This window comes from Phyllobates terribilis, unplaced genomic scaffold (genome assembly GCF_046119375.1).
Source record: "Phyllobates terribilis strain yellow unplaced genomic scaffold, ASM4611937v1 Scaffold_3__8_contigs__length_932513732, whole genome shotgun sequence".
Classification (NCBI taxonomy): Eukaryota; Metazoa; Chordata; class Amphibia; order Anura; family Dendrobatidae; genus Phyllobates; species Phyllobates terribilis.
Window position 1 is genome coordinate 96,720,921 of NW_027362763.1, and position 27,002 is coordinate 96,747,922.

General features: G+C 45.5%; 1 protein-coding gene across 3 annotated transcripts in view; it reads left to right on the plus strand.

The window, feature by feature from the left end:
• Nucleotides 1-27,002, plus strand: part of KLHL29 (kelch like family member 29) — a 1,034,900-nt gene that overhangs the window by 956,640 nt on the left and 51,258 nt on the right. For all 3 annotated transcript variants that reach the window (XM_073674052.1, XM_073674053.1, XM_073674055.1), the window contains one exon: nt 12,301-12,494. In XM_073674052.1, the coding sequence (XP_073530153.1) occupies nt 12,301-12,494 (194 nt within the window). The remainder of the gene's footprint in view (nt 1-12,300; nt 12,495-27,002) is intronic.

Consider the following 27,002-nt stretch of genomic DNA (forward strand, 5'->3'; position numbering starts at 1 on the left):
CTCACGGTTAATATCCAAGTCACTTCAGCTGGCAATGACTGCCCGAGCCGTGCTGCGTCCACCAGGTGAGGGGCTCGGTCAACTCCCAGGCAGATCGGAAGTATGGCTCAGGACCCCCTACAATCATTCCTCTGGCCTGCCTCACCAGTGACCCACTTTTGTCCAGCTGCCGCGAACTTGTGCGGGTAAACTTGGATCCCGTTCCCCGCTGTTCTATATGGTGCCTTCCTAGCAGGTTTAATGAGGTGTCGCACCAATAAATGATCACGACCTCCGGTTCTTGGCTGAGGGTAGTTTCTCCTCCACCAACTTGGGATCCGGTACCCTTAATCTGCCTGACCCTTCACCCTGTATTCTCGTGGGTTCTTAGGGTCCCTTCTTCCTTCTTGTTCCTGAGCCCTTCTGTTTCTTTCTCTTCTTTTCCCTTCTCGGTTCCTCCTTCTTCTCCTTTCTCGTGGAGCTGGGCTGAGAAGTAATCCCAGCTCCCCTTCACCTCCTCTCTCTCTCCACTCTCCTCCTCGGCCTCTCTCTAGGCCCACTCTGGAGTAGAGCTCCTACAGAGCCTCTACTCCCTGTCTTCTCCTCTCTCTGTACAGACTGTCTTGAACTGACTGAACTCACTGTCCTAAGATGGTGCCCACCTTTTATACCTCCCTCTAGCCATGAGCCCAGGTGACCGGCAACCAATGGGCTCCTACCTACGCCCAGGAACCAACCCCTATCTGCTCCTACACCACTGGGTATTCCTCCCCCCTCCCCGCTCCAGCCAGGGACATGGTCTGTCGTACCTGCATTTCTGTCTAATGGGAGCACCGTTGAGCTGTCCCTCAGAAATGGGGTGAGTGTGCTGTATGTAGCTAACTGAGCCCTGGTCCATACTCCATCCTTACCCGGGAGTGGAATATCACACCTCTGGCAGAGGTGCAATACCCCTGTAGCGGCCGAACCCTCGGGGCGCTACATTAACATAAACCCAACCCTTTTTCTGAAATTTTCAAAACTGTATCCCAAAAAAAAATCAAGACAGTTATGGGAAATTCAGCATTGTTTGCCACCATGTACTAAACAGGTTACATTTTATCGGATAGCACTCGGCATGAGAAGAATAATAGCAGCATGCTTCGAATGCATCCGATAATTGGATCACGTGCACCCATTCAAGTCTATGGGTGTGATGCGCCCCCTGGGCCGTGGGGATACCAGGAGCCGGGCCTTGTAGATGCTGGGGGTTGTAGTCACCGTGGCGATGACCCGGTCCGTGACCCAGGGCTGTCAAACCAGGGTAGTCTATGTGCACTAATATCAATGTCCGACTACGCCACCTGTGGATTGCGGTTATTGGTAACCGCCGCTGCGGGGCAGTCCGCTGAAGCTGGTGGTATGTGCAGCAAGATGATGTAACTCCCCACAGGTAGAGTGTAGCTTCAGGGCAGCGTGAGTGGATGATGGTGGTGATGGTGCAAGATGTCGCGGTGTAAGAAGAATCACAGAGTCCAGATGATGCAGTCCCAGATCTTTTACTCACGGTTAAAGCAGTTCCAGTTACAGGGCCAGTGTCAGAGCCCACGGCGTCCTGTGCTCACGCAGTAAGGGGCTCGGTCGACCCTCAGGTATCTCTGGAGCATTTAGCAGGACCCCCTTCTGTGTGTCCTCTCTGGTCTCTCGCCTTGTACCTCATGTAACGGGTCTGGGAGGCGGAACCTCTGAGCTACTATACAAGGGGGCGGTCCTTGTAAGGGAGCGGGTGGCGACCAGGCAGGCAGTCACAGCAGGTGACCGGGACAGTCTCTGGAAGAACGGGCAGGAGATCACGACAAGTGACTGGGGCAGTCTCTGGGTGAACGGGCAGATGGTCACGGCAAGTGACCGGGACAGTCTCTGGAAGAACGGGCAGGAGATCACGGCAAGTGACTGGGGCAGTCTCTGGGTGAACGGGCAGATGGTCACGGCAAGTGACCGGGACAGTCTCTGGAAGAACGGGCAGATGGTCACGGCAAGTGACCGGGGCAGTCTCTGGGTAAAGGGTTGGTACGACCTGTGGCGGCTGATGGTAGACTTGAGCTCCCAGGTGAGCAGGCGAGAGTCTCTGGATAAACGGGTGGTAACAGCATGTGACGGCGGAGCCTCCAGGAAGACCAACGGACAGGCGGCAGATGAGCGCTCCCAGATGAGCGGGCGAGAGTCTCTGGATAAGCGGGTGGTCACAGCACGTGACGGCAGAGCCTCCAGGTAGGCTAACGGACAGGCAGCAGATGAGCGCTCCCAGGTGAGCGGACAGGAGTCACTGGACAGGCAGGTGGTCACAGCACGTGACGGCGGAGCCTCCAGGTAGGCTAGCAGACAGGTAGCAGATGTGCGCTCCCAGGTGAGCGGGCAAGTTGGTCCATAGACAGACTGACAGGAGTTGGAAGGCAGACCGTCGGACCTCAGGCAAGCAGGCAGGTAGCTGAAGTGCGCTCCCAGGTGAGCGGGCAAGCTGGTCCTTAGACAGACTGACAGGAGTTGTAAGGCAGACCGTCGGACCTCAGGCTAGCAGGCAGGTAGCGGAATATCAGGCAGGAATAAGACAGCAAGCTGGCAGGAATCTGGCAGGTATCTGGCAGGTAACTGGCAACGGGACCTGAGGGCTGAAGCAGAGTAGTGAACAGTGCAACAACATTGCTCGGGCACCTCCATTTTGGAGGAGGTGCCTTATATATGGTGAAGTCCTCCGGCCATTGGCCGGGGACTCCTTAGGACGGCGCGCGCGGCCCCTTTAAGAGGGAGGGAGAGCGCGCGCGCCCTAAGCACAGTGGCCGGGAAGGAGCGCGCGCTGCCAGCAGAGCGGGAGGAGGACGCCGGGCACGGAGCAGGGAGGTGAGGGGAACAGCGTCCCTGCCTAGCAGAGGGCAGGGACGCCGGCGCTACACCTCACACCTAGCGGCACCTCTGTCCAGTGTCCTCATGCCTTAGCGGGTGACGTATGTTCCGTCCCCTGACCCTATGTGGCTACTTTCCTAGTGGCTGGTGTGGACGGCCTGCTGTACTTGAAGTGCTGCAGCCTCCGGTTTCCAGTTGAGCCCTGTAGTCTCCGCCGGCTGGGGGACCCGGTTCCCCTTCTTTGGCCTGACCCCCCAACCTACTGGCAGCGGCAGGCGTACGGGTGGCGGCTGCACGGCCCGTACCCCCAGGGTCCCTTCACTCCTCGTCCTGGAGCCTTCCTGCTCCCTCTTTCCTCTCCTTTCTCCTTCAGGCTCAGGCCTCCTGGCTGGGCCTGCCTGTGGAGCAGAGCTCGTACAGAGCCTCTGTTCCCTGTCACTTCTGACTGAACTCCCCCCCCACTCACTCACTTTTATACTTCCTACTACAGTGCTCCCAGGACCTACGTCCTCCACCCATCCACTACTTAGTTCCCCCTCTCTAAGTGGTTCCTCCCCACTCCAGCCAGGGATCAGGGACACTTGTGCTCTACTGTAGGAGCATTATCGCCCTGTCCCCCGGAAATGTGGTGTAGTGGATGTGGTGTTAGGGTCCTGAGTCATACTCCTTCCTTACCTGAGAGTGAGATACCACACCTCTGGGTGAGATGCAATACCTCTGTGGCGACCGAACCCTCAGGGGCGCCACAGGTGCGTGTGAAACATCGGACTGCACTCGGTTGTCTCCCCACCCACACACTACCGGGTTCCCCCTTTCTAGGTATTCCCTCCCCCCACTCCAGCCAGGGACAGGGACAGTTGTGCTCACACCCGGGAGAATTGTCGCCCTGTCCCCCGGAAATGTGGTGTAATGCATGTGGGTGTTAGGGTCCTGAGCCATACTCCATCCTTACCTGGATCTGTAGCGACCGAACCCATGGGGCGCTACATTCCCCCCTGGTAAATCACAGCACGTCCGCGGGCTGGAACAGAGCAAAAGACATGCAAAACATTTTAAATGCAACCATATAAAAGCAATTCAACATTTTCTTTTTCCCTTTATGGGAGACGACTTTTCCTGTTATTTTCAGCATTATTAAACTTTACGTTTTAATAGATATAAAATTTTCTTTCAAATATATAACTCTTGCCATATATATATATATATATATATATATATATATATATATATATAAAAAACATCTCTTCTAATAGAAAACACAAACTATTCTCAGCAGTATTCTTGCGACAAAGTCTCTTTAGCAGGTCACAGTCCTTGCCGCGACCAGGTGTCCATGTCACCCAACAAGGTGCAATTTTACTAAGTTCAACAAACACCTTCAGGTATCTTTTGAGGTAGGTGTATATAAAACCAATAGGGGGCACTTTAAGAAGTGCAACTATTTACAAAATTTGGCTGCTCCCAGTCCTCAGCCGGATAGAAAGGTTGGTTGCTCCCAGTCCTCAGCCGGATAGAAAAAGGGTTTGGCTGCTCCCAGTCCTCAGCCGGATAATTCACAGACCCTTTTTGGGTAACTTCTAGTAAACAAATAAACTTTACAACAACCCCTAACCAGGTAAACTTTTTGTAATCCGCAAACGGCGTGTCATGAAACTTCTTCACCCTGGCAGGTAACTATATACAAGTCCTGCTGTGGTTCTTTAATAGCGGTCTCCCTGCGCCTCATCCTCCTCAGGCTCGTCCAGGTCCTCCGCGTAGCAGGGTTCAGGGTAGCGGTGCTCTTCCACCCTCTGAACAATGAGAGCGTACCACCCTCGCAGACCTCGGTGTCGGGTGTATGATACCCGATCCCCTGGGAACAGATCACGTTCCGGGTGACCCGCGGGAAGACGACTCTCCACATCCCTCCTGTTGACAAAGAGGTCTGTGTCCGTCGTCGGGTCCCAAATAAACCCCCACCCCTTCTCCTGGTGGAACTTGACCACGATCCCGGTAACTATGGGACCGCGTGCAGCTTGGGGGCCTCGGCGGGTCCGGGTCTTCTCTTCCGCTCTCCGGGCCTGCAGCTGTTCCTGCCTCTGGCGCTTCTCCTTCTCCAGTTGCTCTATTTCACGGCGGCTGAATTGCCGCCTGCGAGCTGCGTCCTCCCGCGTCTCCTGTGAAAACCCCATTAGGTCCTCCCCGGTCTGGTCCCACTCTATCTGGACCTCTTCATCCGGGAGCTGGGGGATGGTGCCTGGCTGTGGAGCGGGCAGGAGCGGAGAAAGCGGGGCTTCAGCCCCTGCGTACAGGTCCCTCCGGTGGCAAGGGTGAACCCATCCGCGTGGCAGGGGGACCGGCTTTCCATCAGGCCCGGCGAGCTGACTGTATAAGTCGGTCCCTAGGGATGGTAGTGTTGGGACCGGGGGCGCTCGCTGTGGGAAGGCGCCTGGTGACATCAGGCCTTGCGACCGGGCCTGGAGCGGGCCGCTTCCGGCCGTACCCGGGATCAAGGGGCACGGCGTGGGACGTGGTTCGGCGGCTGCGCTTGGGGCTTTGGGCCTAGGTGCAGGCGGCGGGAGCGGAGGAGGAGGTGCAGCGACTTCCGGGGCGATCGGCTCCGCGACAGGGTCCAGGGGCAGGTTAGTGGCGTCCTGGCTGGTATCAGGGGCGTCCCCCTTACCTGCTCCCTTCGCAGCGCTGCTTTCAGCCTCCGATGGTCCTCCTCCGTCCTCAGAGGCAGGCACGCTGTCGGGTGGTTGTAGCGCCACTTGCTGCTGGGCCGCGACCCGCCGGCCCATCTCTTCTCTCCACCCCGCGATGGCCTCTCGCTGCGCCCGGACCATCCTCCGGTCCAACTCCTCCAGTCCAGCCCGGAGGAATTCAGGGTCCTCTCCGGGGAGCTGGGCCACCAGCTCCGTGAGGCTGCACGGAGCCACTTCGGCCTGCAGCAGGCCACTCGTCAGGGCACTGGGACTGGCGCTCCCCGCCATCTCCGGGTGTGGTCTGCCAAGACTGATCCAAACCACACCCTGCCCCTCGGTTTTCTTTCCCTTCCGCCCCTGTTGGGGGTGGTCCCGGGGCAATCTGCTGACAATCACTCTCAGGGGCAGCCCCCCCACGTTGATGGACATCTCTACAGCCGCACTCATGGCTGTTGGGGGTGGGCTCCGTCTTTGGCGCCATTCTGGGACCTGGCCCACGATGGGAGGTGCCATCTTGTTGTCTTTTGGCGCGCACATCATGGCGTCCGTTCTTCTGGGGCAGGCGCCACATTCAATACAGTGAAACAGTCTCTAGGCACACAATACCCGATGATAACGGGTTGGTTTAGATCCTGCCGACTACGCCAAAATTGACGCGCCCCCTGGGCCATGTGTGTAGGGGAATTACCCGGAGCCGAGTATCTGTGTAACGCTGGGGGTTGTAGTCTCCATGGCGGCGACCCGGTCCCGTGGCTCAGGTTGGTCAAACCAGTGGCGGATCTGTTTATTTGGGTTTTGTAATGCTTAAATGTCCGACTACGCCCCCTTCGTGTGTCCTTTCTCTGGCCTGTCGTTCCCCACAATTGACCACGTTTCTGTCCAGCTGCCTCGGGCCTTGGCGGGCAAACGTATGTTCCGTTTCCCTGGGTCCTATGTGGTGCCTTCCTAACAGGTGTAGTGGGGGGCCGTAACACGTGCAATGCCACGGCCTCCGGTTACTAGCTGAGGGTAGTTGCTCTCCTCCTCTAGATGAGGGATCCAGTTCCCTTTCTTGGCCTGACCCCCCCTACTCTGGTAGTGGCTGGCGTGCGGTGGCGGCTGGCCGGTCCGCACCCCTGGGGTCCCTTCAGTCTTCTCCTAGAGATTCCTCCATTCTTCTCCCTTCCTTCCTTCTCCTCCAGGCCCAGGCCTTAAGACTTGGCCTGCCTATGGAGCAGAGCCCATGCAGAGCCTCTGCTCCCAGCCTCCTTCTCTCTCTCTCTTTCTACTCTTTTCTCGGGGCGCTACACTGACACACTCCAGCCACATGAGGTCTGGCATTGTCCTGCATTAGGAGGAACCCAGGGCCAACCGCACCAGCATATGGTCTCACAAGGGGTCTGAGGATCTCATCTCGGTACCTAATGGCAGTCAGGCTACCTCTGGCGAGCACATGGAGGGCTGTGCGGCCCTCCAAAGAAATGACACCCCACACCATTACTGACCCACTGCCAAACCGGTCCTGCTAAAGGATGTTGCAGGCAGCAGATCGCTCTCCACGGCGTCTCCAGACTTTGTCACGTCTGCCACATGTGCTCAGTGTGAACCTGCTTTCATCTGTGAAGAGCACAGGGCGCCAGTGGCGACTTTGCCAATCCTGGTATTCTGTGGCAAATGCCAAGCATCCTGCACGGTGTTGGGCTGTGAGCACAACCCCCATCCGTGGACGTCGGGCCCTCATACCACCCTCATGGAGTCGGTTTCTAACTGTTTGTGCAGACACATGCACATTTGTGGCCTGCTGGAGGTCATTTTGCAGGGCTCTGGCAGTGCTCCTCCTGTTGCTCCTTGAACAAAGGCGGAGGTAGCGGTCCTGCTGCTGGGTTGTTGCCCTCCTACGGCCCCCTCCACGTCTACTGGTGTACTGGCCTGTCTCCTGGTGGCGCCTCCAGCCTCTGGAGTATTTGCAAAGCTAATTAAAAACTGTATTAAAGATGTCTCGAAGAATATAACTTAACATGGTTGTAAAACCATTTCTAAGATAGACCTGGGAGGAACGAGGCCTCCTGCGCCTCACATCTCAGCACTGACATTACTTCTGCAAGAGTTGACGCAAGCACAAGGTCTAGGAATGCTGCAATATGTTACACGTCTTTAAGAAACTGCAAGTTGAAAGAGCAGACCATTAAACAGATATACTTGACAGCTAAAAGCATAGTCATTTCTGCAGTCTCCCAGGCTCATTTTACAAGAGGCTATTGAATCACTGCCACATTACTGTATCGGAAGCGAAAAAAAAAGCTATGCAACTGAACTCATGGCATTGTCTAAAATGAATCTTCATCTACAGTTTATTAACTGTACATCTTTACGGTCACCAACCCAATCAAATACCATTGACTGCAAAACCAATTTAGCGCTCTGATGGTGTATCAGTGATCCCGTGTCCTGGCAGGAGCACGCTGCCATCTTGTAATCATTTGCTCAGTGAGCGCTCATCTTGAATGCGTCTGTAGGATGAATTACGGAACTTGTACAGAAAAAAAAAAATCAGTTTTATTAAAGAACTCCGCACAGAATAATATTTTTCTATATACCAGTGGTAGGAGTTTATTAAAGGGCTTCTTTAAAATTGATGGCCTACCCTTAAAGGGAGTCTGTCAGCAGGGTTTTGCTATGGAATCTGATAGCAGCATAATGTAGAGACAGAAGCCCTGATTCCAGCGATGCGTCACTTACGGGGCTGCTTGGTGTAGTTTTGATAGAATCCCTATTTTGTCTGATGTAGATGTATCAAAGCTAAGACTTCTGGGCTGTGCATTACCCGCCCACACATCTGATTGGCAGCTACAGTGTGAATGGTCAGCAAACTGCCAATCAGTGGTGGGGGGCGTGGTCACACAGATTATCCTGACTGCTGTGCACATGAAATCTAGTCCTGCAGTGATAATCTCCTGCTGATCAAACACTGATTGCATTGAAACTACAGTACACAGCCTGATAAGTGACACATCTCTGGAATCAGGCTCTCAGCTCCTACGTTATGCTGCTCTCAGATTATATAGCGAAAACCTGCTGGCATATTCCTTTTAAGTCCTGCAATAGGTGACTTGTTTGGCCCATCAATCGACAGCTTTCTCTCCCAACTTTCTCATACACAGGAGCACTTAGCTAAGCTGAGTGCTCTAGTGTTTTTTATTAGAGAAGCGATGTTACAAAGAAATAACCTGTCTAACTTGGTCAGAAGAAGGGGAGCGTGTCCCCGAAATACATAACCAATATAGACTACCTGATATAAAGGAATATTTATTACATGGTGGCTCGAAAGCACCACTTCAAGCCTCATCTTCTTCTATTTCTTTCCCTTTGGTGAACAAAAATCAATGTCTCTCCAGAAGTGGATACTCCATCTATGACTCCAGGCTTGGGCAGCCACGACCAGCTTGCAGCTTTCACATCACATTGTATAGCTACTCAGCCAATCAGGAAGTATTATCGTAGCCTGTATAAAAGCTGAGGCAGGGAATGCAGTAGCCATTTTGGGGGAAATCTGGATCATGAGAGGACGTCAGGGCTCACAGATTAGGCATTGAGAGATAAAGCCATAAAACTCTGAAGAAACTGTACAGGTAGTGTGTGGCAGCAGAGCACTGAAGAAGATTAGTGTGTGATAAAAAATAGAATAGTGTCATGCCAATTGGAGGCTTTGAAGTACTTTAAATGCGGAATGAATCTAATTTATTTTTTTGGAAAAATTTGCTGAAGCTAATGAATAGAAATTTTAAAAGATTCGCTCATCTCCACTGGTTATACAAGAGTGATATTTTTTAGTCCAATAGGTGCTGTAATGGGGCCACTGATATCCCCTCTGCCCTGACGGAGTAAAAAGCCGAAGAAAATAAACCCCAACTAAACACAGCAAACTTTATGCTGTTTATATGACAATATCTGTGCTTCCTCTTTAAAAGGGATTCTTCAAAACACAGTGCTACACCTATCTACAGGTTGTGTCTGGTATTGCAACTCCATTAAAGTAGATGAAGCTGAACTGCTGCACTACCACCTATGACCTGTGGATAGGGGTGGCGCTGTGTTTAATAGAAAGCTGAAATCTTTTTTTCTAATCCTCGCTGTCTATACAAATCACAAGCATATCATTTGTAGAATAGAGACAGTTGTTTTTGAGCTAAAAAGCAGAAGAGTGTACGATTCACCCTGCAAGAAAGACCAAAAGGGTCCTTTTAAGCGAGGCGGCTGAAGCTCGCCAATTAATGGTCGTCTGAGAGAGACATCATGTTGTACTATTTAACGGGTCTGATCAGTTCCACTGAATAAAATGTTTAAGTAGAATAACAGCATATCCTCGTATAGTCACTGCTGGAAAGCTGCCGTATTGATTTACAAGAAGAGAGTGTGGAAAGGTCAGATGTATTCATGGAAGGACTGCGGGCCAAGTGCGGATGTGTTCTGAATGCCGTATGCCGGCTAATTTGGGGGAAAAAAATAGTAAAAACATCTTTGTTTTGGGTTTATTGGTCTTTGTTGGAGAATACATTATATAGGATAAGTTACCTGTCATTAGTGAAAGCACCTAGCGGAGTATTAAACTCATCCCATAACTAGCCCAGTGTATTATGACCACTTAAAGGGACCTGTCAGCATGTTTTTACATAAGGAAGTAGTGGTATGACTGAATAGGCGCTTGTCTCACAAAAAAAATGATGCCTTTATTGTAGAGATCCGATGTGCTAGTCATGAGAAATTTAGTGTAGAAGACATATGAAAATCAGGCTGGAAGTTCCCGGGGGCGTGTCAGAGCACTTAGATGGCTTCTTCCAACGACACTGACACGCCTCCAGTGCCTGATTTGCATATAACTTCTACACTAGATTTCTCATGACTGAGACATCGGATTTCAACAAAAAAGGTATCGTTTTTATTGGGAGACAAGCGCCGATACAGCCTCATCACTACTTGTATATGTAAAATGGTGTTGGCATCTTCCCTTTAATTAGAAATTTTTCTATAAAAGGTATGTTCACGTGAGTTTCATTATCCAGATACTTTCGGCTAAGAAGTGAGAAAAAAAAGTGAAAAAAAAGCAGCTTTGTGTTTGCTCCAAATTTATCAAACATTATTCACCATTTTAAAGAATTTGTCCAAAAATACACTACTCCAAAAAAATTAGGACTTGAGGTCTAAAAATTTTTTGTCTGGTATTCAAGCCAGAAATCCTTTATTGTCTACGGACAGGGAGCTGCTAGAAATAGCACAACCCTATGGGCCTGATTCATCATTTGATTTTTTTTTTTTTTCTCAAGTCAGTTTTCTTTTTTTTTTGTCTTGTTTTATTCTTCAAAATGTCCCGTGTGGTTAAAGAATTTTGTGCAAAAACAAAAATGCTCTTTGTTTTTGTCTTTACTTTTTTTTTGCAGCAGCAGCAATTTGTAGCGCAAAAAAAAGTAGCACATTCCACTTAAATGTTGCCAAATTTAATCAAAACCTTAAGAACGTACGTAAACGCACTCCAGAGACTGGAATACATTTGCCCCAAAATTTTGCCTATTTTTTAAAGTTTTTTAAAAATTAGCCGAAAACATCTAGAAACTCTAAACTCTGTCCACAATGATGAACATAATAAAAAACAGGCGAACAAATATAAAATAGAGTTAAAAAAAGGTGCAAATGAAAAACAGGTGAAAAAACACCAAAAGCTAGAGAAATAAAGGCGCAAATGCAATAATGAATCGGGCCCCATACGGCTCTTTATGTCCCATTGCCGTGTTTGTATCCTTTGATGTTGGGTTGGGAGATCAGCAGTGAAATCAGCAGCTATACAGAGCGGGTCCTGGCACTAAACGGCTTCTGCTGCTTCCTAACATAATGCAGCTGCCACTATGGGAAGTTACACGCATGCAGATTTATGAAGCTACCAATGCGTTCAATGGCGGCTTTGTAAATTTCTATGGAGTCAGCTCCACCTGTCATAAATCCAAAAAAGCATCAGAAATGCTGGCACAACCTAACAGCCATTTATCAAGAATTACATCAAACACTTAGTTTTGGAGTGGGATTACACATTTTCTCAAAATTTGTGGCGCTCAGCATATTTTTATAAATAGATAATATACTCCAATAAGAGGGAAAGAAAAAAAGTAAAAGCGGCACTCACCCCTGGTACTTACATTCTTTATTTTTTCCAAGAACATGATTAAAGGGCAAACAGGATAAAATTGTGCAGAATGCCGTTTTGCTCTTTTCTTTAGCGCTTCATCTGGAGTTTCATGTCAAGGTGTGTGTACTACACTCCTTATCGCTGTGTCATAAATGCCAATTTTCAGTGTTTTGTGGGGTTTTTTTGCACTATGTTATTTATAACGCCGTGAGGAAAAATGTATAAGACACTCCTTGGCATCTTGACAAATGAGGCCAGATGAAGCACTAGAGAAAACTGCGAAACGGACACTGTCTGTCTGTGTTCTGCACAGTTGTATCCTGTTGTTCTTTTTTGGAGAATTTAGTCTTGGTATGAGTTGGAGCAGCTCTGTGTATGATGAGACGTAACGCTTCACTGCTACTATGTGTCACATGGATGCTTGGCATGCTTGATGGTTACCCACTATCGAGTCTCATATGTACAGCACAACGTGGAGACATCACTTTGTAGAGTGGAGTAACCTTCTATCCCTCCATCTTGTTTCTACATCTTATCCCGACTGTGAGACCCTCATCTACAAATAGGATTGTTTGTAACATGGATTTGTCTTGTCTTCCTTAGGTATGATACAATTATCAACCAGTGGGAGACGGTAGCTGCTCTTCCCAAACCGGTCCACTCTGCAGCAGCCACCGTGTGCGGGGGGAAGATCTACGTCTTTGGTGGAGTGAACGAAGCTGGCAGGGCGGCCGGAGTGTTGCAGTCCTACGTGCCTCAGACCAACACATGGAGTTTTATAGAATCCCCTATGATCGGTAAGGTCCTATGCAATGTCATGGCCTCTTAACAATTCTCATTTTTGGGGACCTGGAAGAGATGGAGTCTCAACAGAAAATTTGGGGTCTATTGTATTTAAATGGACAAAATTATGATAGAAATTACTGAAAATACTCTTTGGTTTTTGGCTAAACTTATATGGTGAGTCCATGGTGCAACCACATACTTTGCAGAATTGCATAGTTGATTATCTTGCTCTGTATTGTGTTACCCCATAGAAAAGGTATACAACCTGAAATCTGTTTTTTTCATAATCTGACCTTACGGGCGGTATATGCCACACCAAGGAGTACATCAGAGCGTTATGACGGAGGTTTGTCAGGCAATATTCCCTAAGTGTAGGGAACTTCTGTGTATGAGGAGAGGGAGAGCTATCTATTGTATGTGGTTGGCTTTACCCTGCAATGTTAAAGGGGTTGTCCGGCCATAGGGTAGAAGTCTGCAGTCTCTCTAAGTGACTGCAGACTTGTGAATCCTCACACCGCGCATAGTGCTCGCAGTGAAGATTCTCCTGTGCCGACGCCAAGAGCTCTCAGGCGCTGGCACCCGAGAATCCCGAAAGCGCACACTGTGCGCACTGTAAGGATTCGCAAGTCTGCTGTCCCATAGAGTGACTGCAGACTAGAACAAAAGGCCTGGACAACCCCTTTAATAAAGGATATAAAAGCCGTTGGCTTTTTCCTGAAGCGGCTTGTGAAAGAAAACTCCAGCTGCTCCGCCGTCAGATTACAGATGCCGTGTGACTATGTACACACAGAACATTTTTTGGTGAGTTTTTGGAGCAGAAACTGCAAGGAAGCTCCTCAAAAACTTGGAGGTTCTGCTCAGTTTCCTCTAAAAAAACTGCAAAAAAGACTCCGCCACAAAGCGGAAAATCCAAGTTTTTAAGGTGTTTTGGAGAAGGAGAGGTTCTGCTCCAAAAACTCGGTGTGAACAGACCCTAAGAAGACCCCAACTGGATCCCGAAAATAGAAATCAGATTAATTTGCATAATTAATAATTATCAGTCTTTTTAATGTGTGTACCCCAGTGTATACGTAGAGCTAAAGGCACATATTTATTCCGATCACAATCCTGAGAGCCGTCCGCGTGATCAAATTGAAAACCTCTGCGGATAATTACTTTGGTGTTTGTTGTAAGTGCGTGAACCCTTTTCAGCAACTATCCATTGTGCCTGTCCTGTCCTGAATAGCAAAGCAGAAGCCGGCGGTGTCCTAATGAGACATTATCCTCCAGAGCATTACCGCCATATAATAAACGTCCGTCCGTCCCGCCATGCGCTCAGTGTAAGACAAATCGCAGTGGGAACGTTTTGTTAATCAACCCGCAAACAGTCTTCTGCATTCATTTTACCTGGAACCAAAAAAAGCACTTAAGGATTTCCATAACAAAAGCGCAGCCAGATCGACGAAAATGGAGATAATGTGTTTTGTCAGGTCTGTTCCAATGCAAAACCACAAAATAAAATAAAAAAAAAATAAAAAAAATTCATGATGAAGAATTTGCTTCCCAGCCTTCAGGAAATACTCAAAAAAAATAAGTCTTTATTGTAAATATATGAGCGCCATTATACATCAAAACACTGTGCGGCCGGAAAGATGAATGTGGATCCCCGGAGCCAAAATTTTTTTTAATAGAAGTCATAATCATATGTGAGTGACTGACGGTAATTTAAAGCAAATGCAAAAACGGCCCTGTGAATGAATGCCAAAAATGATAATAATAATAATAATAATAATAATGCTATGAAGACACAGTGCTGAAAGTATCCAAAAGGAAGATAACAGAAGCGCTGAGGAATATGGATGGGAACAGTGGGCATCAAAAGTAAACTAAAAGTATACTTAAAGGGAATCGGTCGCCAGGTTTTTGACACAGAGCATAATGTAGAGACTGAGACCCTGATTCAAGCGATCTGTCACTTACTGGGCTGCTTAGTGTAGTTTTTATAAAGTCACTTGTTTTATCAGCAGGAGATTATCACTAGAGGACTAGTTGTCGTGTGCCATGTAGTCCAACCTCGCCCCCATCACTGATAGCAGCCTATGCACAGTGAACACAGAACGTGACCAATCAGTGATGTGGGCGGGGTTATACACAGCTCAGCAGTTAGAGAACTGTAATATCTGCAGCGGGTAAAACAGTGATTTTATCAAAACTACAGCAAGCAGCCCAGTAAGTGACACATCGCTGGAATCGGGATATCTCTCCCTATATCATGCTGGGGCAGCAAAACTTGTGACATATTCCCTTTAAAGCAGAATTCAACTTTAGAGTAGTCAAGTGACGTCACTATAGACAATGTATTACTTCTGAGTGGTCTCGATGATCACCTGATGTGTCTTCATTATGGGAAAACGATGGGTGATGCAGAAGATTGGTGCCTGATGGGTCAAGTAAGAATATCTCTAGATTTGTTATTTTTCAATAAGGGACCAAATTGTTCCGAGAAAAGCACAGTCAGACTGCTGTATAACATGAACGACGATCACATTGCAATGCTCGGACTGGCAGGCGGCTATCCTGACCCGAGCATGTACTTCTATGCAGCTGTCAGGAGAGCCGCCGGTCAGTCCATGAACTCCGATGTGATCGTCGTCTGTGTTAGACTGCCGTCTGACTGCTCCCTAAGCAGAAAACTCAGGAGGTCCGATCACTGCAAGCATCTGTACTCCAAGTAAGTACTTTCTTATATCAGAGCAGCTGAAGGCAGGGAAATAGACTGGGGAAAAGCAGAGTTTGGAAGCCAATTACATACAATTTTTTTTTACATGCAATCCTCTAATAAATTGATTTACATAGTTTCATAACTTTCCACGAAGAACATGGAACTCTGCACCGATCTCTTTTTACACAAGTATCATGGTCTCAAGGATTGTAAAAACATGGCAATGTGTTATGTCAGGTTTTGTAGCTCACACCACTGAAGTAAAGGGGGCTGACTTGCAATACCACTCACAACCTGTAGATAGGTGTGGCGCTGTTTCAGTAAGAAAGTCCTCGTGGCTTCTATTGTAATCCTGCAGATTCCCGGGAGCGCTGGGACCTTCTCGCCCTGATCATCAGTAGTGGTTTTGGCTCCTAGACGTTCGCTAAACATTAGATTCCATGACTTGGGGATATAGACGTCTAATAAGAAACTTGTCGCCATGTTAAGTAAACAGCACGAACCGCAGGGAGACTTTATAGCGATGTATAATTTACAGTCAGACAATGGAGTGGAGTCATTATCTCCATCCTGCATCTGTCATTCACCAGGGCTCCCAGTGCATTCATGCCTTCATACTGCAAAGTCTGAGCAGAACATGGCAGCACCCAGGTAACCTGGGCTTAATGTGTGACGGCTGCTGATAAAGGCTTTTTGCACAGCTGGATTTGGCATAGGTCATTATCTGGAGCTGGAAATATTCAAATGTGGGATCCTTGCTGGTTCACAGTCAGAGGGAAATATGCTAATCCATCAAAAAGAAAAAAATTACTTGTTATCTTGTAATTAAACTCCGATTTGACCTCTATAAAACAGGAACTTTTTACCAATGGCTCCAAAACTTTACTAAACCTGAAATATCAACATGTAGAATTGGTCATGCACTAGCTAAATAGATGTTACTTGATGACGGGAGATGTTTGGACTGAAGCCAGAAACCCATATGTACAATAATATGGTACTGCTTACTTCTAAAATGCTCCTGCTCCTATGTAGAAGAGTATATCTTCTATAATACTACCCCCTATGTACAAGAATATAACTACTAGAATACTGCCCCTATGTACAAGAATATAACTACTATAATACTGCCCCCTATGTACAAGAATATAACTACTATAATACTGCCCCTATGTACAAGAATATAACTACTATAATACTGCTCCTATGTACAAGAATATAGCTACTATAATACTGCCCCCTATGTACAAGAATATAACTACTATAATACAGCTCCCCATGTACAAAAATATAACTACTATAATACTGCTCCTATGTACAAGAATGACTACTATAATACAGCTCCTATGTACTAGAATATAACTACTATAATACTGCCCCTATGTACAAGAATATAACTACTATAATACTGCTTCTATGTACAATAATATCACTACTATAATACTGCCCCTACGTACAAGAATATAACTACTATAATACAGCTCCCCATGTACAAGAATATAACTACTATAATACTTCCCCTATGTACAAGAATGACTACTATAATACAGCTCCTATGTACTAGAATATAACTACTATAATACTGCTCCTATGTACTAGAATATAACTACTATAATACTGCTCCTATGTACTAGAATATAACTACTATAATACTGTCCCCTATGTACAAGAATATAACTACTATAATACTGCTCCTATGTACAAGAATTTAACTACTATAATACTGCCGCTATGTACAAGAATATAACTACTATAATACAGCTCCCCATGTACAAGAATATAACTACTATAATACTGCTCCTATGTACAAGAATGACTACTATAATACAGCTCCTATGTACTAGAATATAACTACTGTAATACTGCCCCTATGTACAAGAATATAACTACTATAATACTGCTTCTATGTACAATAATATCACTACTATAATACTGCCCCTATGTACAAGAATATAACTACTATAATACAGCTCCCCATGTACAAGAATATAACTACTATAATACTTCCCCTATGTACAAGAATGACTACTATAATACAGCTCCTATGTACTAGAATATAACTACTATAATACTGCTCCTATGTACTAGAATATAACTACTATAATACTGCTCCTATGTACAAGAATATAACTACTATAATACTGCTCCTATATACAAGAATATAACTACTATAATACAGCTCCCCATGTACAAGAATATAACTACTATAATACTTCCCCTATGTACAAGAATGACTACTATAATACAGCTCCTATGTACTAGAATATAACTACTATAATACTGCTCCTATGTACTAGAATATAACTACTATAATACTGTCCCCTATGTACAAGAATATAACTACTATAATACTTCCCCTATGTACAAGAATATGACTACTATAATACAGCTCCTATGTACTAGAATATAACTACTATAATACTGCTCCCTATGTACAAGAATATAACTACTATAATACTTCCCCTATGCCCCTATGTACAAGAATATGACTACTATAATACAGCTCCTATGTACTAGAATATAACTACTATAATACTGTCCCCTATGTACAAGAATATAACTACTATAATACTGTTCCTATGTTCAAGAATATAACTACTATAATACTGCTCCTATGTACAAGAATATAACTACTATAATACTGTTCCTATGTGCAAGAATGTAACTACTATAATACTGCTCCTATGTACAAGAATATAACTACTATAATACTGCCCCTATGTATAGGAATATAACTACTATAATACTGCCCCTGTGTACAAAATATAACTACTATAATACTGCTCCTATGTACAAGAATATAACTACTATAATACTGCTTCCATGTACAAGAATATAACTACTATAATACTGCCCCTATATACAAGAATATCACTACTATAATACTGCTCCTATGTACAAGAATATAACTACTATAATACTGCTCCCTATGTATAAGAATATAACTACTATAATACTGCCCCTATGTAAAAGAATATAACTACTGTAATACTGCCCCTATGTACAAGAACATAACTACTATAATACTGCTCCTATGTACAAGAATATAACTACTATAATACTACCCCCTATGTACAAGAATATAACTACTATAATACTGCTCCTATGTACAAGAATATAACTACTATAATACTGCTCCTAGGTACAAGAATATAACTACTATAATACTGCTCCTATGTACAAGAATATAACTACTATAATACTGCCCCTATGTACAAGAATATCACTATTATAATACTGCCCCTTGTGTTCAAGAATATAACTACTATAATACTGCCCCTATGTACAAGAATATACCTACTATAATACCGCCCCCTATGTACAAGAATATAACTACTATAATACTGCCCTTATGTACAAGAATATCACTACTATTATACTGCTCCTATGTACAAGAATATAACTACTATAATACTGCCCCTATATACAAGAATATATCTACTATAATACTGCTCCATATGTACAAGAATATAACTACTATAATACTGCACCCTATGTGCAAGAATATAACTACTATAATACTGCTCCCTATGTACAAGAATATAACTACTATAATACTGCACCCTATGTGCAAGAATATAACTGCTATAATACTGCCCCCTACGTACAAGAATATAACTACTATAATACTGCTCCTATGTACAAGAATATAACTTCTATAATACTGCCCCCTATGTACAAGAATATAACTACTATAATACTGCACCCTATGTGCAAGAATATAACTACTATAATACTGCTCCATATGTACAAGAATATAACTACTATAATACTGCACCCTATGTGCAAGAATATAACTACTATAATACTGCCCCCTATGTACAAGAATATAACTACTATAATACTGCTCCTATGTACAAGAATATAACTACTATAATACTGCCCCCTATGTACAAGAATATAACTACTATAATACTGCACCCTATGTGCAAGAATATAACTACTATAATACTGCTCCATATGTACAAGAATATAACTACTATAATACTGCCCCTATGTGCAAGAATATACCCACTATAATACCGCCCCCTATGTACAAGAATATAACTACTATAATACTGCCCTTATGTACAAGAATATCACTACTATTATACTGCTCTCTATTTCTTTTGTGTAAAAATCCTTTCTACATCACTTGCAGTAATCAGAAAGCATCTCCAGCTGATATATAGTTGCTGACTTCTGATTAGTTATTATGAGGATCATGTTGCCGTTAACTTTGGAGGCTCCTTTCCATCTCCTGAGAAGTGTTCAAGTTGAAGTAAAACAAAAGCCTGACCACTCCTGGCCTTATCCTGCATGTTTACCTTAATGATGGAACTTCTCATGTACAGAATGTTCTCTCCGATGATTGTATTAGGTTCCGTCAGACAAGCAGACACGGCAGGCGGCCTTTACGTACACATTGAAAATGCCAGGGGGTCTTCTGTAACACGTCGGGGCGTCTCGCCACATGTGCTGATGAAGAAGCTGCACTAATATTCTGCTACGATAACTGGTTCCAGAATCTATTAGGCAAAAGGATTTTTCTTTGTCTGTTAGAAAATTTCAACTGCTTGCCGTCACCTTACTGACATGTAATACTGCTATACAGTGAGAGAGACAGGCTGAGAGAGACTTTTAAAGAGACTCTTAACGGGCATTCCAGCCACAAGCAGTGACTCGGCAGGGAGTCAGCCAATAACCAGAACAGATTCAGTTGAGCAGTGGTTATCAGCAGATGAGCTTAGATTTCGTGGGCTCTGGTGCAATGTTTAGGATAGGAGATAACTCTGATAACCCCTTAGATTCTTCTCTCAATAGTAGAGGCATCTAAACGGTTAGACAAAAGGGCCGCATGTAGCCATCTATACACAGCGGGAGGCCGCACAGCACCCCCTAGATACAGCGGGAGGCCGCACGTAGCCATCTATACACAGCAGGAGGCCGCACGGCGCACCCCAGATACAGAGGGAGGCCGCACGGCGCCACCCCAGAGACATCGGGAGGCCACACACAGTCACATACAGACATATACATACACGCATAAACACATTTGAAACACAAAAATACATATAAACAGACATCACACAGTTATATCTGCCTGCGCACACACACATTCAATCACACACTCAATCACACACACACTCACCATTCCCCGGCTCAGCTCCAGTCGTCCAGCTCCTCTCGAGTGCAGCAGTGCAGGACAGGCCGTGTCTCCTAGCTGTGACACGGCCGGGCCAGCACAAGCACACAGGGAAGTTAACAGGTGCAGTGCTGGCCCGGTCGAAGAAAAAGCAGCGGCCGTGCGCAGCTGCTGGGGGAGCGGTCCGGGGCCCCCCCGCCTCTACCTGCTGGTATGTGCTGCATTGGCGCCCACATATTATAATGAGGGCAATCTGGCCAGATTGCCCTCATTATATTCCGCCTATGTCTGTAACATTGGAATACCTTTTATAAGCAATCAAGCGATCAAATAGACAAGTCCCCTATTGGCAGAAAAAATATTCCCCCCCCCCCCCCCAGATAAAAATGCTGTATTATGTCAAAAATATAAGTAATTGATATTGCCAAATCTATTGATTTGAATAGGAGGAGGATGTGCAGTACTCTGCCACAGTCAGAAGATGGAGCAGCTCTGCAATTGAGCACTTCTGGGCCGGCGGCCACTGCCACCGAGAACAGCTGATTGGCTGGGGTGCCGGGTGTCGGAGGACCCTCACCGATCAGACATTGATGACCTATCTTAACCGCTTCCCGACCGCCCACTGTACATAAACGTCGGCGCTGCCTGGGCTCTGTGCAGCGCCGACGTTTATGAACGGTCGGTGGTCCCGCAGCCCCCAGGACCCCCAGGGTCCTGCAAGTGCTACGGTTGCGGTTCAGAGCGATAGCTCTGACAGGGGACATCATCAGGACCTGATTGGATCAGGTCCCAATGATGTTAACCCTTTGCTATCTTCTATATGCCGCGATCTATAGTGATCGCGGCATATAGAAGATAGTGAGAGGAGAGGGGGTCGTCCACTTACCTTTCTGACGGCCTCCTGATGTCTTCCAGGACCTGCTGTTGTTATGGCAGCTGGAGGTCACATGACCGCCTCCAGATCTGCCATATATGGTGTCCTGCTAGGCTCAGTCTGCAGCTGAAGCCTAGCAGGAGACAGACAGTGTGAAACCATCAGCAAAATTCTCATGCAATGCAATACATGTCTATTGCATTGCATGAGAACAGTGATTAGAAAAATAAAAATGAATGTCCCATACAGGACTAAGTAAAAATGTAAAAAAAAAGTCTAAAAAATGTTTTCAAACTGTTAAAAAAAAATCACAAAATAAATAAAAATAAATAAATAAAATATTAAACCAATAAATCCGTATATTTATGCAAAAACAAAAAAAGTACGCATATTTGGTATCGCCACATCCGAAACAACCCGATCTATAAAACTGTCACACTAATTAACTCCTTCTGTGCACACCGTAATAAAAATAAATAAAAAACGGAGCAAAAAACTATGCTTTTTCATCATATCGCCAAACAAAAAGTGTAAAAAAATGCGATCAAAAACCAAACTGGAAATAAAAATGGTACCGCTGAAAACGTCATCTTGTTCCGCAAAAAAAAAGCCGCCATACAGCTCCATCAGCCGAAAAATAAAAAAGTTATAGCTCTCAGAATAAAGCGATGCAAAAACATATTTTTTCTATAAAATTGTTTTATTGTGTAAAAGCGCCAAAACATAAAAAAAATATACAGTAAGTGTAGTATCGCTGTAAACGTACTGACCCGAAGAATAACGCTGCCTGATCACTTTTACCACACGCAGAACGGCATGAAAAAAAACCTCAAAAAAAAATTCCTGAATTGTTGGTTTTTGTTAATTTTACCTCCCAAAAAACGGAATAGAAAGCGATCAAAAAAATGTCACGTACCCAAAAATGGTACCAATAAAAATGTCAACTCGTCCCGCAAAAAACAAGCCATCACATGACTTTGTCGGTGGAAAAATTATAGCTCTCAAAATATGGCGATGCAAAAACTAGATTTTTTTAAAAAAAAGCGTCTCTTAGTGTGTGACAGCTGTCAGTCATAAAAACCCAATATAAATCTGGTATCTCTGTAATCGCACCGACCCGAAGAATAAAGTAATCTCATCACTTATACCGCACGAGGAACGGCGTCAAAAATAAATAATCCCAATTCTTCACCTGCTACTGATTTGCTTATTAAGTCTCCCAAAGATCGCAGTAAGGCTCTGCTCACATTTATCCTGCGCTCTGTGCTGAGCACTTACCCCAGAGTTTCCGTGTAAATCTCTGAAATACGTGATTCAGACGGAACCCATGACAGAAGATTCCCTGTAATGAGACAGATATAGGCACTGTGGATGCCGTCTAGCCTGGGATCCCACGGTGTCAGTTTTTTTAAGCGTGCATAAAAGTGCGGTTGGCCACAGTTTTGTGCACTTCTGAAAAAAAGGACACCGCTAAACAGAGGCGAGACGGAGTCCAGAGTAACTCTGCTGCCTCATTACAGTGAATGGATCCCACAGGGGTTTCATCTGAATTACATCACTTGGAAATTTAGATGAAAACCCCGATGTAAGTGCTCAGCATAGAGCACTGGATAAATGTTACTTAAAATGTTCCCAATAAAAGCTTCAACTCAGTCCTCAAAAAAAGCTAGTCCCCACTCAGGTCCGTCATCTGTTAAAAATATAAAGGACTTCCAAGTTACTGGTAGCAGAAAGGCTCTGGAAAAGCGAAATGGCCCTTGCCCCCCAAAACAAATTCAGAAAATTTTGTGCTCCCAAATCCAAATGCCTATTCTACAATAATTTGTCCTCCAATTGTCAAATAGCACTCCGTCCCCCCCAGATCTCGCCGTATGGCTGAGCGGTACGATACAGCCACATATGGGGTATTGCCACTTTTAGAAGAAATTGTGTGACACATTTCGGCACCATTTTTACCCATTGCCCTGTGTGAAAATGTAAAATCTGAGTGTAAAACATTTTTTTGTGGTAAAAATACAATTATGTTTTCTTCACTGCCCAATGGTATAAATTTAAAAATTAAAAAATACTCACTACTTCCCTAGATGAATTCCTTGAGAGGTGTAGTTTACAAAATGGGGTCACTTGTGGGGGTTTCTGCTGTTTCGGCACGTCAGCGACTCTTCAAATGTGACATGGTGTCTGCAACCTATCCCAGCCAACATAGCGCTCCTTTCTCTTCCGAACCCTGCCGTACACCAAAGTAGTGGTTTTCCCCCACATATGGGGTATCGGTGTACTCAGGAGAAATTGCACAACAAATGGTATGGTGCAATTTATCCTGTGACCCTTATGATAATGCAAAATTAGGGGATGAAAAATGTTTTTGTGGGAAAAATGTGAAAATTTTATTTTTACGGCTCAATATTATAAACTTCTGTGAAGCACCTGGGGGTGCAAGGTGCTCACCACACATCTAGATAAGTTCCCTGAAGGGTCTAGTTTCCAAAATGGTGTCACTTGTGGGGGGTTTCCACTGTTTAGGCACATCAGGAGCTCTCCAAACGCAACATGGTGTCCGCTAATTATTCAAACAAATTTTACATTCAAAAAGTCAAATGGCGCTTCTTCCCTTCCGAACCCAGCAGTGCGCCCAAACAGTGGTTTTCCCTCACATATGGGGTATAAGCACGCTCAAGAGAAATTGCACTACAAATTGTGTATTCCATTTTTTCCTGTTACCCTTGTGAAAATAAAAAAATTGGGTCTAAAGTAACATTTTTGTGAAAAAAAGTTAAATGTTCATTGTTTTCTTCCACATTCCAAAAATTCCCGTGAAACACCTGAAGGGTTAATAAACTTCTTGAATGTGGTTTTGAGCACCTTGAGGGGTGCAGTTTTTAGAATGGGTATTTTCTGTCATAAAGGCCCCTCAAAGTCACTTCAAATAAGATGTGGTCCCTAAAAAAATGTTTTTGTAAATTTTGTTGGAAAAATGAGAAATCGCTGGTCAACTTTTAACCCTTATAGCTCCTAACAAAAAAAAATTTTGGTTCCAAAATTGTGCTGATGTAAAGTAGACATGTGGGAAATGTTATTTATTAACTATTTTGTGTGACATATCGCTCTGATTTAAGGGCATGAAAATTCAAAGTTTGAAAATTGCTAAATTTTCAACATTTTTGGCAAATTTCCGATTTTTTCACAAATAAACGCAAGTTATTTCGAAGAAATTTTACCATTATCATGAAGTACAATATACACGAAAAAACAATCTCAGAATCAGGGGAATCCGTTGAAGCGTTCCAGAGTAATTACTTCATAAAGTGACAGTGGTCAGAATTGAAAAAATTGGCCTGGTCACGAAGGCAAAAACAGGCTCTGGCGTGAAGTGGTTAAGGATAGGTCATCAGTGATAAAGTAGTGGACAACCTCTTTAAGGTTTTTTTCGACCTGTACAGTGAACACCAATATTCGATCGTTCCGTGCCCATAGGCTGCCATAGTTCTCGGAAGCGTGAGTCCTGTTTACACAGGTCGATGCGCTGCTGAGAACGTTGATCTTTTATGTTGCATAAAAGATCATTCCACCCAATGAACAAGCGTCTTTCTGGTTCATTGGGTGATCAGCAGCCTACTTACCCAGCAAAACAATCGTGAAATGAGCGGTTTTAACAAGGTTGCAGCTGTCACCCCCCCCACACTGATCCAGACAATGAGGGTCTTGTGTTCCCCGTTAGAATTGAACTGCATGGTCAAGCATGCACACTACAGTTCCACTCATTGTCTATGGGACTAATGGTTAAAGCCAAGTACAGCACTAATGTGTGTATAGGAGATAAATGTTGTTAGTGGGCTAACCCCTTTGATCGAAAAAGAAAAAGAGTCTAAAAGATTTTTATTAAAAATTAGATCAGAAAAGCAAAACCAGCTTTTATTTCATAGAATAATTTTGTTTCCCATTGTGAAAGGAAATATACCCTCATTAATTCAGCACCATAAGGCCTGGATATAGCCGTGTGCCCGGAAAGGCAGGGGCGTAACCTTCTAAACTGATTGAGATACATAAGAAAGTAAGAAACAGGAGATTATTGGAAGATAGAGTCTACATTAGTTCAGGCGACCACCGGGAACAATGTTTGATTTTGAAAACTCGTATTTACAGATAGATAGACAGACAAAGAGATAGACAGATAGATCATGTCTAATGAAAGGGCTTTGTTAAGTTCAGTATATATATAATGACCATGGTCTAAATATGTCCAGACATGGTGCCACTGAGTAGCAGCCCTAAGGTCTGAAGTGCTGAATGCAGAGTATAAAGAGTTAAAAGGGTTGTCCTGTCCAAATCGACAAATCTGCAGTCACATTTTGCGCTGCAGGGATTCGTCGGTTACTGAGCCGGACCTGAGGGTATGTATGTGACGCGCCCCTGGGCCTACTTAGTGTAGCGTTGCGCACGCGGGGACTACCCAGAGCCGGGCCTGTTGGGGGTAGTAGTTTCGTGGCGGTGACCCGGTCCGTGCCCAGGGAGTCAAACTGTGTGGCTGAGTATTAGCAGTAGATGTTGGACGACTACGCCACCCGTTGAATGCAGCTATGGAGCTGCCGCTGCAGGGCAGACCGCTGAGGCCGGTGGTACGATTGTGCAGTGTAGATGGTATAACCCCCAACGGGAGGGGTATGGCCTCAGGGCAGCCGACGTGGATGATGGGGGTAGCAGGAACCACTCAGAGACGATGCGGTGTAGTTCAGGGTCTTTACTGGTGATAAAGATAGACCCTCCCGGAGTACTGGCTAGTGATCGGGGCCTGGTCAGTCATTGAGCAGATGGGATCTCCCCTGGCCAGGCGGAGTTGTAGGCCTCCCCAACTAATTGTACTCTTCTGGCTACCTTGCTAGAGGCGGGTAAAAGTAGCCCACGTCCCTGAGTGTACCGTGTGGTGCTCACCCATATGGCCGGTGACTCGGGGCCTTCTAGTGGCTTCCGCTCCACGACGGCGGTGCTGGTCCCACGTGTGTGACCGTGCCTTCGGGTTTCTTGGCCAGAGGACCTGAAATCCCCTGCCGGGCGGTTTCTGCTGCTGGGTCTGGGTTAATCCCCACAGCCTCGGACTCCGGGTCCGGTGGTAGCTCTTCAATCAGGGCGAGCTCTTCAGCTGCCAGCCCCTGATTCCTTTTAGTACTGCTCCCACTGAGCTCCTGATCTTTCTTTCCTATAGCTGCTTCTCTTCTTCTCAACTCTACTCTACCCACTAACCCTGCCTCAGCCCCAGCTTTATATAGGGGAAGTCCTTCCCCTCCCAGGACTGGGCAGGAGGTGTGGCATGCATAGGATTCCTGACCAAGAGACCTCCCACCTGCTCTCAGACGTAATATCTCTATTACTGTGGCAACCAGACCCCTGGGGTGTCACATATGTGTTATACATATTATACATACTCCCGGCCTTGCTCCATACACTTGTATTCAGTGACTAGTGATATGGCTGTCCAGTGGGTGTGGCCAACTAGAGGGTGCGGCCTCGCTCCATACAAGTGTATGGAGTGAGGCCACGCCCACTAGACGGGACCTGGCCGGGAGTATGTTTGACGCATACATATCCTCTAGTCCCAGCTCAGAAACTGGGGAATCCTCGCAGCGCATAGTGCTTGCTCTGGGGGGATTTATAAATTTGGACCGATCAACCCCTTTAATACACTTATCTTGCACTATCTTACACTTAAAATGCTAAGTGATGGGGAGTGGAAACATTAGCATTCATGACTGTCCTCCTGAATAGTACAGAGAGTGTAGTGATGGACAATCAGGCTCTTTTAAGTGATCTGGATCATTTGGCTC